Genomic DNA, 11,799 nt, shown 5'->3' on the forward strand with positions numbered 1-11,799 from the left:
GTTCCAGAGAATACAGGATATAAAGTAAAGGTGGCAAGATGCCTGCCTGGATGAACAAGGAGATCCTAACAAAACTTAAACCCAAAACCAAGGTGTACTAGAGGCAGAAGCAGGGAGAGCACAAAAAGAATATAGAGAAATTGTTGGCAGGCACTGGTTTGGACAGCCAAAGCTCTCCCAAAGTTGAATCCAGAAAGTGGGGTGAGAAACAAGAAGGGCTTCAGCACATCTATCAGCAGCAACATGAGCACTAGGCTGTGAAAAATGTGGTCTGACTGCTGAATGTGAAGGAGGACCTGGCAACAAAGGACAGAAGAACAGTGGAGATACTCAATTCCTCCTACTCCTCAGTCTTTACTGGAAAGACTTGCCTTCATCAGTCCTAAATCCTGAGACTGGAAAAGCCTGGAACAAGAAGACTTGTGGAAAGAAAATCTAGTTATGATTGTACATACACAAAAAAAATCTTGGGACCCAATGGGATGCAACTATTAAGTAAAGAGGGAGCTTGCTGATGTCACTTTAAAGCCAATCTCATCTATCTCTGACAGGTCATGGCATTTGTGGGAGGTTCCTGGAGTCTGAAAAAATGAAAATATAATTCTGATCTTGAAGAAAGGCCAGGAGATCTGGGGAACTACATGCTGGCCAGCCTCACCACAATCCCTGAGAAGATGAAGGAACAAATCATCTGGGAAGTAATTTCCAAGCACAGTAAGAACATGAAGGTGACTGCGGAAAGGGAATGAGAAATCATGTTTGACCTCAACAACTATCTACACTGAGATGACTGGTTTGGTAGACTAAGAGCAGAGAGTAGTGGAAGTTGTTTATCTTGACTTCAGTAAGGTGTTCAATACAACATCCTCACAGCCAAAAGGATGAGGTGCTGACTGAACAGGTAGACAGCGAGATGAACTGAAAACTGGCTGAACTTGTGCATTCAAAAGGTTCCAATCAGCGGCAGTAAAGTCCAGCTGGAGATCAGTCACTAGTGGTGCACCCCAGCAGTCACGACTGCTTAACACCTTCATTAGTTACCTGGATGGTAAGACAGAGCGTGCCCTCAGCAAGTTTGTGGACAATACAAAATTTGGCTGAGTGGCTGGTACATCAGCAGGCTGTGTTTCCCTTCAGAAGGATCTTGACATGCTGGAGAAATGGGGCAGCACCTCTTGCATTTCAGCAAAGGGCAATGAAACATTTCTAAAAATGTTATTTCTCCAAGATTTGCTTAATTCTTAATCAATCTGTGATTTGTTTTAGGAATTAATACTTCTATAAAAATCAAAACACTACATTTCAAAAAGTAACATAATTACATCTTTAAGCAGCTGGAAAACTGTTTACAGCCATGTACCAACAAGAATGATAGCAGAGGAAAGAAACTCTTTTCACAGATAAAGCCTAAACACGGGCAGCTAGATCAAAGGAAAACTGACCAGCATAATCTTCAATCTAAAAAGGTTAATATATTGACAAATTTCAGTGACATAAAAAGCCCCAGAAAATTATGTACCAGTATGGTTTGGTTTTCTGTGTAACTGCAGGCAAACCTTTTAGACAACAGTATGGTTTTAAAATTTACCATGTTCCTTTAAAAATAAGGCAAAACCAATCCCACTTCAAAGACAACTTCGATATTAAACCAGTAACAGTTCTAAATACTGCTGATGTGACTGCATAATTCTTATTCTGCTGACACAAGCATGTGAATTCATCTTATTAAAAATCCGATCAAAACTTGAGTACCTGAGTCTTAGTTTTCATGCTTTTTAAAGGAGCCCCTCCTCCCGGTGATACACCTTTTAATTCATCCTTTAACTTGGTAATGCTATTCGTCAAAATTTCCAGTGTTTTCATTATTTCTGCTTTGTCTTCTGACTTCATGGCTTTATTCTTCTCCAGCTTTGAAATCAGCATCTGCCCAATTAAAAAAAAAAATCCTTTTACTTAGCAACTACTATTACAGATCTGTTTTGCATTACCCATTTTAACTAACAGAAAAACTAAACACCACATTTCTTTTGCTATGATCTACAAACTCAACATGCAGCTTTTAACATCTTACATTAAAGCAACATTTGTCTGAATCTCTAATGATTTCCTAATGAACATTTGATATTTCCATTTCATTTGGACACAGTTTCTCAACATAAGTTGAATAAAAATTTAAAATAATTCAGGTAAGTGACATTATGACCTTTTTTCCTTCCTAAGCCTACGTGCAGTCATGCATACTTTCCTACATCAACCTCTCCTGCTCTTGTCACAGAGAACTCAGGCTTTCCCTTCTCCCACAAACATATGTATGTTGCATCCAAATTAGGCAATTTCAACTAAAACTGCACCTAAAAGCATAAGCTAGTAGCTGGGTTTTTTTAATGTCAAATAACAAGACAAGTTAAATTAAAACTCTAGACTTAAAAGAATGTGATAATACCACTCTAAGACAATGCTTATTTTATAGGCCACTTTTTAGCTCATGCTTACAATTCTGAAATATTTTAATGATGTGAACTGAGATTTTACAACTTTATGATAACATTTTACCTTCTGTGTTTCAATGTGCTTCTCTAAGATTTCCTGCTTCTTTTTTCTCACATCTTGTTGAAGTCGTAATGCCTCCTAGAAGGATAAAAAGATTACAAAGTTTCTAGACTTTGAAACGTAATGCCAGAATAATAATATACTATACCTGACAACTACACAGTAGTAACTTACAAAAACAGGGAAAAAATTAGTACCAGAAGCTCAAGGTACTAATAGGCAGTATTTTATATTATGCTTTGAAAAACTATGCATCACCAAATTACTGAAAGATCTAATGATATTTCTCAGTTAGATCTGGGCTAGGAAGACTTCATTATTTCTGACATACAAAGTAATTCCTTACACAACTCCACTGAAAGCTGAAAGGCAACATATTATGCTACTGCAAGAGGTACAGCATGCAAGAGTTTAAATGTGCAAAGACAAATTGAAAGCAACTGTAAATCAAGTCCATCAACTAAAACACATTCTCCAGAACTGTTACAAGCAAAAAAGAATACATGTTCTATTTTCTAAACTTAAAATGTCACCCAAAGAAAACCACCTCTTTTGCATCTGATGGCTCTAACTAGGAAGGAACAAGCCCTAGTAATCTACTAACAACAGAACCTTGACATTGCAAGGGCAAATCAAAATGAACTGAAACTGATCAATATGCGACATACTGCACTCGGAATGTGAAGCAGGAGAAGATGCCACCGCTGCTGTGCTCAGCGCCTACTAATGTTGCTCCCAAATACAGAAGGCAGAAGTCAGGCAGCAGGACACTTGCAGAAAACCATTAAGAGCTTTGATATCAACATATTTAATGGAAGAGGAAAGGCAGAAGATGATTTTGTACCTCTAGATAACCAATCAACCAGGATCAGACTGCAAATCAAATATCTTAGACAAAGAGCGTAAATGCACAAGAGCGATAAAAAAAGAAATAGTAGTAAGGTTTCTGTATGTCTTCCCAAATGCTGACAAATTCTGCTGCATGAAATGTTAGTTTTTTCAATACAGTGTGCAACCATTTTTCTGAAAGGAAAGGGAAGATAAGACAAGGGGATGGAATGCTAAGAAAAATTAGGGAGACAGGAGGAAAAGAAGAGAGTGAGTCCCACAAAATCATGTTTTTCCATAAGTAGTAGTATATTGTAACAAATCTCTGAAGGCAGGAAGGAGTACAAGATCACATGAAAAATGAGTCAATCTCTTAGCACATCTTCTCTCAAAAAAACACCTACAGCTGTTACGATAAGTCAATAATATTATTACAAGTTTGTTGCCCTTTTAAAGGCATTCAGTATCTTAACTTCAAAGTCTCTAATTCTGAAAAACATGTGTTGGGGACATATATGAGATGAAATCCCAAAATTAGAAGTGATTTCTTTAAAGCCTGAACCAATGCCAAAATTGACATGCAGCTAGAAAGTGTTAGTTAAAATCAGACATAAATTACAGAAATTTACCAATAAACTATAATCTTTGTTTAACAATTATATTACTTTCAATAGTTATGTTTGGATCTTAGTATTGAACTCTTAATTTGTGGTTCAAAAAGGTTAAGATAAACATTGTCCTGTGTTTAGTTCTTCTAAATAAGAACAAACCAGAAAAAGGAGCTTTGCTGGGTCCTTTTGAAAATTTTTAGCAAGCTATATGACAACTGAGTGATCTATTCAAGGCCAAATACATATTTGTTGGACTTCATCTCTAACATAAAGAGAAAACCTAGTACTATGTAAAATATAAAAATGGATGTAGGAGAACTATAGCTCATAAACAAGAAAATGCAGTCATACAATTCTATGTTTTCTCAAGTGAAGAAACAATTTTGGCCACAACTACAAAACAGATGGAGAACAGAGGCCAGTTTGATGATAAAGGCCAGTTCCAGAAAGGCTTAAGATAGAAGAACTGTGACTACACTATACTCTCTTTCACTCACAACAGACAATTCAGACCTCAACGTGGAGATTCTGATTCCAGGAGTGTGTGTCATATTTTGAATTTCTACAGAGTTTTATACCTGCTTACACTGCCTGACATACACTGAAAAATAACAAAACAATGCTGAACTTTACTGTCCTTTGTGAAAAAAAAAGCCCCAAACATTATAGTGAATTTACTGTTATAACTAGTTTCACCTACACTCTTGAGATGAAGATACATAGTGCTCAATCTCCAGGTCACAAGTTCCCAACCTAGGTCCATTTTATAAAGAAGCATATTTAATTTACCTGTTTTTTCTTCTGTGCTTCATTAGAGTCTAGCACGGAAGTGGAAACAACAGGCAAAGATTTCTGTGCTGCCTTCAAAGCAGCAGGGTTGTACACAGTTTTTGTCAAGCCAGTAGAAGTGGATAAAACCTATAGGAGGAAATCATTTTATTTTTTTGCCAGTGAATTTCAATCTTTTAAAAAACCCACATGAGTGCTTAAAAATATATAAGCGTCTTTTCTTTGTCTGCTTTGATGATATGAAATATAAAGATTTGGTGTAACAATTGTATTTGGACTTGCTGAACTTAAACAATTTTTAAAGAGGCAGCACCACATCAGATAAGTAAGAGTTAAAAACATCAGATTACAAATACTCTCCATTGAGATTTTTTATGTACTTCCAAGTTTCAAATACATAAAAAATTATGTATTTGAGCATAGTTAAGGAAACAGAAGATGGAGATTTTCTCAAGAATAACTGTTGGTTTTCTTTTTTGTTTTGAAGTCTAAAACACAGTATTTCCCAGTCATAAGAATTTTCCAAGCAAGAATTCAACATAATTTTAGAGACTATGGTCCAAAGTTGATACAACAGTTCCTTTTCACATGCAGTTTGTGCAAAGTAGAGCTTGCACAATCAGCAAGAAGTAACTCAAGTACAGGGAAGACTTCAACATCGTACAGCAAAGGAAGAGACTCCTATGCCTCTCTGTTCTGTCTCCTACATTTGCAATGAGGTATGAAATTTCTCCATGACTTACTGAAAACATAGTTCCCTGCTTTACAATCTCTCTAAATATACTACATATATCTTCACAATACCTGAAGATTTGGCCTATTCTGCTCACTTAGCACGTTCCTTTAAGAACATTTTGGCCATGCTAGTACTGAAGAATCCATGGCTAAGTCCTAGAGATAATATAGGCATGATCTTGTCCACCTTGTTAGCAAATCACAGAAATTATGCAATTGGTATCATTTCCAGGAGTTCAAAAATATTTTCTGTGTGTGTGAAAAATTAAAAGATGCATGCAGATTCTATTGGTCACCATGCACTCCATATAATAGACACAATGCCCACCAACAGGAGAAAAAAAAAAGACAGCCAAGAAACATCAGAAGGACAGAGAAGACCAAGAGATCAGAAGAATATGCAACAGAAATGCTTCATATAAACCCTTTTCACTTCAGTGTGCTATTTATACTATTTCTTCCCACAGTGAAGTGTTTCCTAGAGTAGGCAGTACAGAGAAAACAACGACAACCACCAATGCATGTTATGGAGTATTATAGAAGGTAATATAAAAGGCTCTAAGCAGGCCATTAAAAAGGAGATGAAGGATTTTTTTCTAAACTTATTAAAGCACATTAAAGTATGCATATCCCAACCATATAGTTTCTACTACAAAGTAGATTTAGGACAAACAAACAGAGGACCAAGCAAAGACAAAAATATGGACACATTCCTTTCGGCCTGAACTGTCTTCATGGTAGAGTGAGCCACACTCCCTCATCTCTTCTAATATAAGGAGAGATGCCACAGCAGATGTACCTGCATCAGCTAACACAGGCAGTCAAGAAACAACACTAACATCTTCTAAATCTCTTAATACTATTAAGAGAAGGAATAGTGAGACTCTCTTTACAAGTTCACAAATCCAAGTCCCTATGCAAATCTAAAAAGGCCTCATAATGAATGTTTCATCTCATTTTCCTCCTGCCCTTCAGGAAGCACAGCTACCTCCTTTCTCACTGGGAATCCCTTGTCAAACCCTATACTCCATCAGAAGCAAAAAACCCATGTGGAACATGACATCTATGTTTTTTGACAGCTGTCAATCATTCAATTTCTAATGGTTATAGAGCATCATCACTGCAAACTACGCAAGGTACTTCCTTGTATAGGGGCAGTAATAGGTAAAAACTGGTCAAATCAAGTTTCAGAACACTACTAAAAATACCAAAGGAAACTGTTGTTTCACAACCAATCCAGTGAACAACCCAGCAGTTATCAGTCTGCAGCATAAGACAACATAGCAGAACACCATTGTAGCAGGAATTTTGTGAAGAAGTGTTTCAGGATAACTCAGCTCTTATAGAATGAGGGGGAGAAAAAAAAAAAGCAGTATTTCCACTCCAACTACAAAGTGAAGCAGACTTCCTACTACTGAAATAAGCATATAGTATATATGCAAAATGCAGTTCAGGAACACCCAGCGCGGTATTTATCTGCAACTAATTTAGGGCAACAAGAATGGAACTAGTCAAACCAACAACAGAATACAGGCACAAAGCCCAGATCAATGCATTTAAGCAGACTGCTTGGGTTGAAATGAATTAGAGCCATCCTCAAATATTACAATTCAACTTCAAGCATTGTTACCTTTGTATATCAAGTACAGCATAGTATCTCTGGAGTGAATTTTACTTGTTAGATTCCATTTAATCCATCAACTGCCATACTGAAAAGGGGCAGAGCGTGTGTGAGCGTGTGTGTGGGAAATGCAGTGGATGCTTCATTTATTTCAGGTTAAGCCAACTCCCAGTAGAAAAGATATATACCTAGACAGAGGAATTCTGTTACAGGGTAAAACTTGCTTTCTACTAAAAGTCATCTCAATTGTTAAAAACACTGGGAAAGGCTGGCCTATAATGCTAAACAGATCCGGAAACGTGCATGACAAAATTTATTACTAAACAATTCCACAACTTGGTATTCTGAAAATTTCAACCACTGGGCAAAATATGTAACTCATAACCACAATTCAGATGAACCTTTCCCACCTTACCTCTCTTTGTCCTTTCTATACTGATTAATTTGAATTTTATCTTTCCACAAGTACTGCAAATTCTAAGACCAAATAACAGGGTGAGTGTTTACAGCATCACTTTTTAAGGGGCACAAAAGTCCAGAAACATTTTTACAGAACTGCTTTCTATAGTTTCATATGTAGAGACAAAAGCTATTTATTTTTTAATGTATTTCTGTATAGTTCTAAACAACTCAAGATTCTGGAACATATCTAGTTACTTCATGACTGAAGAAATGGAACCTATTATACTAACACAAGCCCCACAGAAAAGCAGCTTATGTCCCAGCACGTTTTATTCTTCTTACAATCACTTAGCCATCCACTGAGTTTTGATATATTATACTTCCTAAAACTAGCACTTAGCAAATAACTTTATTCATAGCTATGAAACGAACTTAATATTGACACAAGGGAGTTCACAAAAAATCCCCCATTCTACTGAAATTATATGTCAGAGAAGAGAATGAGACATTCTCTTACCTTTTCAGTTGTTGGAGTAATTGGCTTTGACACAAAACCCAGTCTATCCTTCACAGATAATTTAGTCACATTCTAAGAAAACAAAGCAAAATTATAGCTCAAATGTACTTTATGAATATTTTATCATTTCCTGTGTTACAAATATTATCAATTTAGCAAAAACTATAGACTAATAAAACTATAGACTTTTAAGCAAACATACAAGAAAAATATTAAAGCACTTCATAAAATTTATTTTAGATATTTTGGCTCAGTATTGGGGCTGGTCCTATTTAACATCTTTACTGATGATCTGGACACGGGGACTGAGTGCTCCCCCTGTAAATCTGCAGACGACACTAAGTTAGGTGGGAGTGTCAATCTGCCTGAGGGTAGGAAAACTCTACAGAGAGACACAGGTGGCCAAGAAGACCAATGGCATCTTGACCTGTAAGAAGAATAGTGTGACAGCAGGACTAGGTAAATGATCATCTTGACATTGGTGAGGCCACACCTCGAGTACTGTGTTCAGTTTTGGGCCCCTCACTTCAAGAAGGAATTGAGGTGCTGGAGCGAGTCCAGCAAGGGGCAACAAGGGTCATAATGACCTAGAACACATGCTGTATGAGGAAGGGTTAAGAGAATTGAGTTTGTTTAGCCTTGAGAAGCGGCAGCTCAGAGGTGACCTCATTGCTCTCTGCAACTACCTCAAGGGAGGTTGTAGAGAGGTGAGGGATGGTCTCTTCCACCATGCTTGCAGTGAGAAGACTAGAGGGAAAAGTCATAAGCTGAGATGGGAGATTCAGACTAGATGCTACAAAAAGTCTTTCCCTGTTAGGGTGGTCAGGCACTGGAATATTGCCCAGGGAGGTGGTGGAGTCACCATTTGGCACTGGAGGATATGGTCTAAGGCTCAGGGGTTACAGCAGAGTGGCAGGTTAATGGTCAGACTTTGATGATCACAGAGGTCTCCTCTAGCCTTGATGATTCTATGATTTTACATATATATCTATGTGTATGTCAATATACATCTATAAACAGATAGAATAAAACAAAGATAAATCCAAATCTGGAATCAAATATTATATGATGCAATTTTTGCAATAAGTCCATGACATTCCAGCTGGTAGATGATTATCTATACAGGGCATTTGAAATACAGTACATTTTTGTGGTTTATAATCTGGTATTTGCAGGCACCAATTACACAAAGTTGTTTGAATTTAAAGCATGAATCTGATGGTCTTCCTTTACAGAGACTAAAGCATTGCAATGGCAATAATGAAATATTTCTAACATAATAAAAAACTAAAGGCTATTTCTAATGGCAGTAACAGATTATGTCATGATTCATATTGGTACTGTGGTTATGTTTTTTCTTGTATTAAGGATGATGTACAAATTCTGAAAACGCTTCTATATGCCGACCATAGGCCTCTAATGGTTTTAATGATTTAACAATGTATTGTCTTTTTAAAAAATATAGCTTTTAGTTCCTTGAATAGAAACCAATTTTATTTTGACATCTGAAACCAGCAATTTAACACAATACCAAAATATTTTCAGAGCTTTTGTGTGGGTTTTTTTGAAACTAAGTAAAAAGTCATGATAGTAAAAATTAAGTACCATGCTCAGATACAAAACCCAAATATCATTGCACTGAGGAGAACTTTCATATCAAAACACCATTCACAATCAGATGCATTTGCAAGTAGCAAATTTGTATTTGCACTATGCGAGTAAACTAACTGATACATTCATACACTATGGAACCTACTAAAGAAAAAAAAACCCCCAAAAAACAGCCAACTGAATTTTTTGCTGTAATACACACCTGAGCGACCTCCGTATTGGCATTCTGTGCTTCTGCAGGTTCAATATTACTTGCAGGTACCGGACCAAGTCTCTCCTTCACCGATTGCTTCACTAATGGTAAACTAGATTGCTGAACTAAGGGTTGTATTACCTGTAATGTCACCCCAGCCCCCCAAAAAAACACATCATGATATTAACAACAAAAGACGGCTACGTATTTTGTTCAATAAATACACAATGAAATTACTGCAATGGCATTTACATTTACACTTCTTCCTTTCTCTCATTCAATGGCTTTCTCACATGATGGGAAAAAATAAACACTTAATGAGATTTATTTTGTTATACTGAACATTTGTGTAGTGCAAACAGCAATAACATCTATTTTGCACTTGCAGCTCCCAGAGGTGATCAAACGACTCCAGTTTATTTCCATTAATCACATCTACTTAGACTAACTTAAATTCTACCTGTTCAAACTCAATAAAAAGTAATAAGCAGTTTTCTGACTCCTCTCATGACTCTTTCATCATCAACCATTTAGTTATGAAAAGGCAGAATACCAACTTGTATTACAAAGACTCTCACTTTTTACAATGCTATGTCACTTTTCATCTCCTGTGTGTTTAACTTGCATAAAAGAGAAAAAGAAAGGATATGGAAACATGTAGTCATGGGACTGAGGAAAAAGAAAACAGAGCAGTTAATCTTTGAACCTACCACAGATACACCCTGACAGCTAACACCTTTCCTTTTTTCCTTTGACAAAAACATTAAACACTTAAGACCAAAAAAATATGCTTCCAAGCAAGCTTACTGTCATATTTATGACCCTCAGAAGGTCACCTAATCCATTTCCTCACTCTAGGGCAAAGTCAGATATACCTGTGCCATTACTGACAGTGTCTATCTATCCAGTTCTTACAGATTTCTGATGAAAGGAGTCCTATCACCTCTCCAGGCAAAAGCATTTCAATATCCTTTGGCATTAGAAAATGTTTTTTAATATCTAACCTGAATCTCTTTGTGCTGTCTTTTAAGCTCAGAACTTCCTGTCTTATCTACCTCAGATGCAGAGAGCATATTATTTCTGCTGCCTGACAGAAGCCTTTTATTTGATGATTTATTATGGATGACTCCCACCATCTTTACCTAAGTACTTCTACTCCTTACAGAAATTCCACAGTGAGAATTTTCAAAAGTAATTATGCTGATGAAATAGCAATGCTCAAGCAATTGTGCAGGACTAGATACTACTGAAGGGACAACTTAAAAACCAACTCGCTTTACACTGAAGAAAATTCAAAAGCCTGTTTTTAGTGTCTGACAGACAAAATCTGGTTGGAAACCATAAATACATGTGAAATTAAACTGTAATTAATTAATACAACAGAAATCTTGACAAAAATTCAAATACTTATAGTATGTGAACAGGTATAAGGAAAGTTTCCATACTACTTCTAGATGAGATACTAAATATTAATTTCAATGAAAAGAGGAATAACCATTCATACTCCTCAAAGGCTTATGAATTAAAAATACCTGTTTACTGACTGAACAATTTGATAACTGTTGATGCTGATAAATGTTTAAGTTCTTGTCGCTGTGTGCCTTCTATCACGCATAACAGACTTCAAAATGCAGTCTGCTGACACATGCTGAACAGCTGTTCTTCGTGAGCCAGGCACCCTTAACACTGTCCCTTGGAGCTAAGAGGAATTCATTCTTGAACCATCAAGGCCAACATGCTAAAGGTGGTGTGCTGGAAAAACAGCAACACCACTAACAATCCTGGGACTATTTAAAATTGATGTTTTGCAAAATAACAAATACATAGATCAGATATTTGTTTGGAAATACACAGCTAATACTCCAAGCTGGATAGCATAACCAGCAAATAAGCTGATAGCACAGTCCAAGCTATCCTTCAAGGGGGAGTATCTGCAGGAATG

The 11,799-nt window shown here is 36.6% G+C and overlaps 1 protein-coding gene across 1 annotated transcript in view; it reads right to left on the reverse strand.

The window, feature by feature from the left end:
* The window catches only part of RBM26 (RNA binding motif protein 26), a gene marked incomplete at its 5' end in the record, with an annotated part of 40,520 nt that overhangs the window by 15,412 nt on the left and 13,309 nt on the right, over positions 1-11,799 (reverse strand). Inside the window, 5 exons of the mRNA XM_009080879.1 lie at positions 1,753-1,923; positions 2,554-2,628; positions 4,779-4,907; positions 8,054-8,125; positions 9,867-9,998. Of these exons, the coding sequence (XP_009079127.1) occupies positions 1,753-1,923; positions 2,554-2,628; positions 4,779-4,907; positions 8,054-8,125; positions 9,867-9,998 (579 nt within the window). The remainder of the gene's footprint in view (positions 1-1,752; positions 1,924-2,553; positions 2,629-4,778; positions 4,908-8,053; positions 8,126-9,866; positions 9,999-11,799) is intronic.

The sequence above is a fragment of the Acanthisitta chloris genome, unplaced genomic scaffold, assembly GCF_000695815.1.
Source record: "Acanthisitta chloris isolate BGI_N310 unplaced genomic scaffold, ASM69581v1 scaffold2890, whole genome shotgun sequence".
Classification (NCBI taxonomy): domain Eukaryota; kingdom Metazoa; phylum Chordata; class Aves; order Passeriformes; family Acanthisittidae; genus Acanthisitta; species Acanthisitta chloris.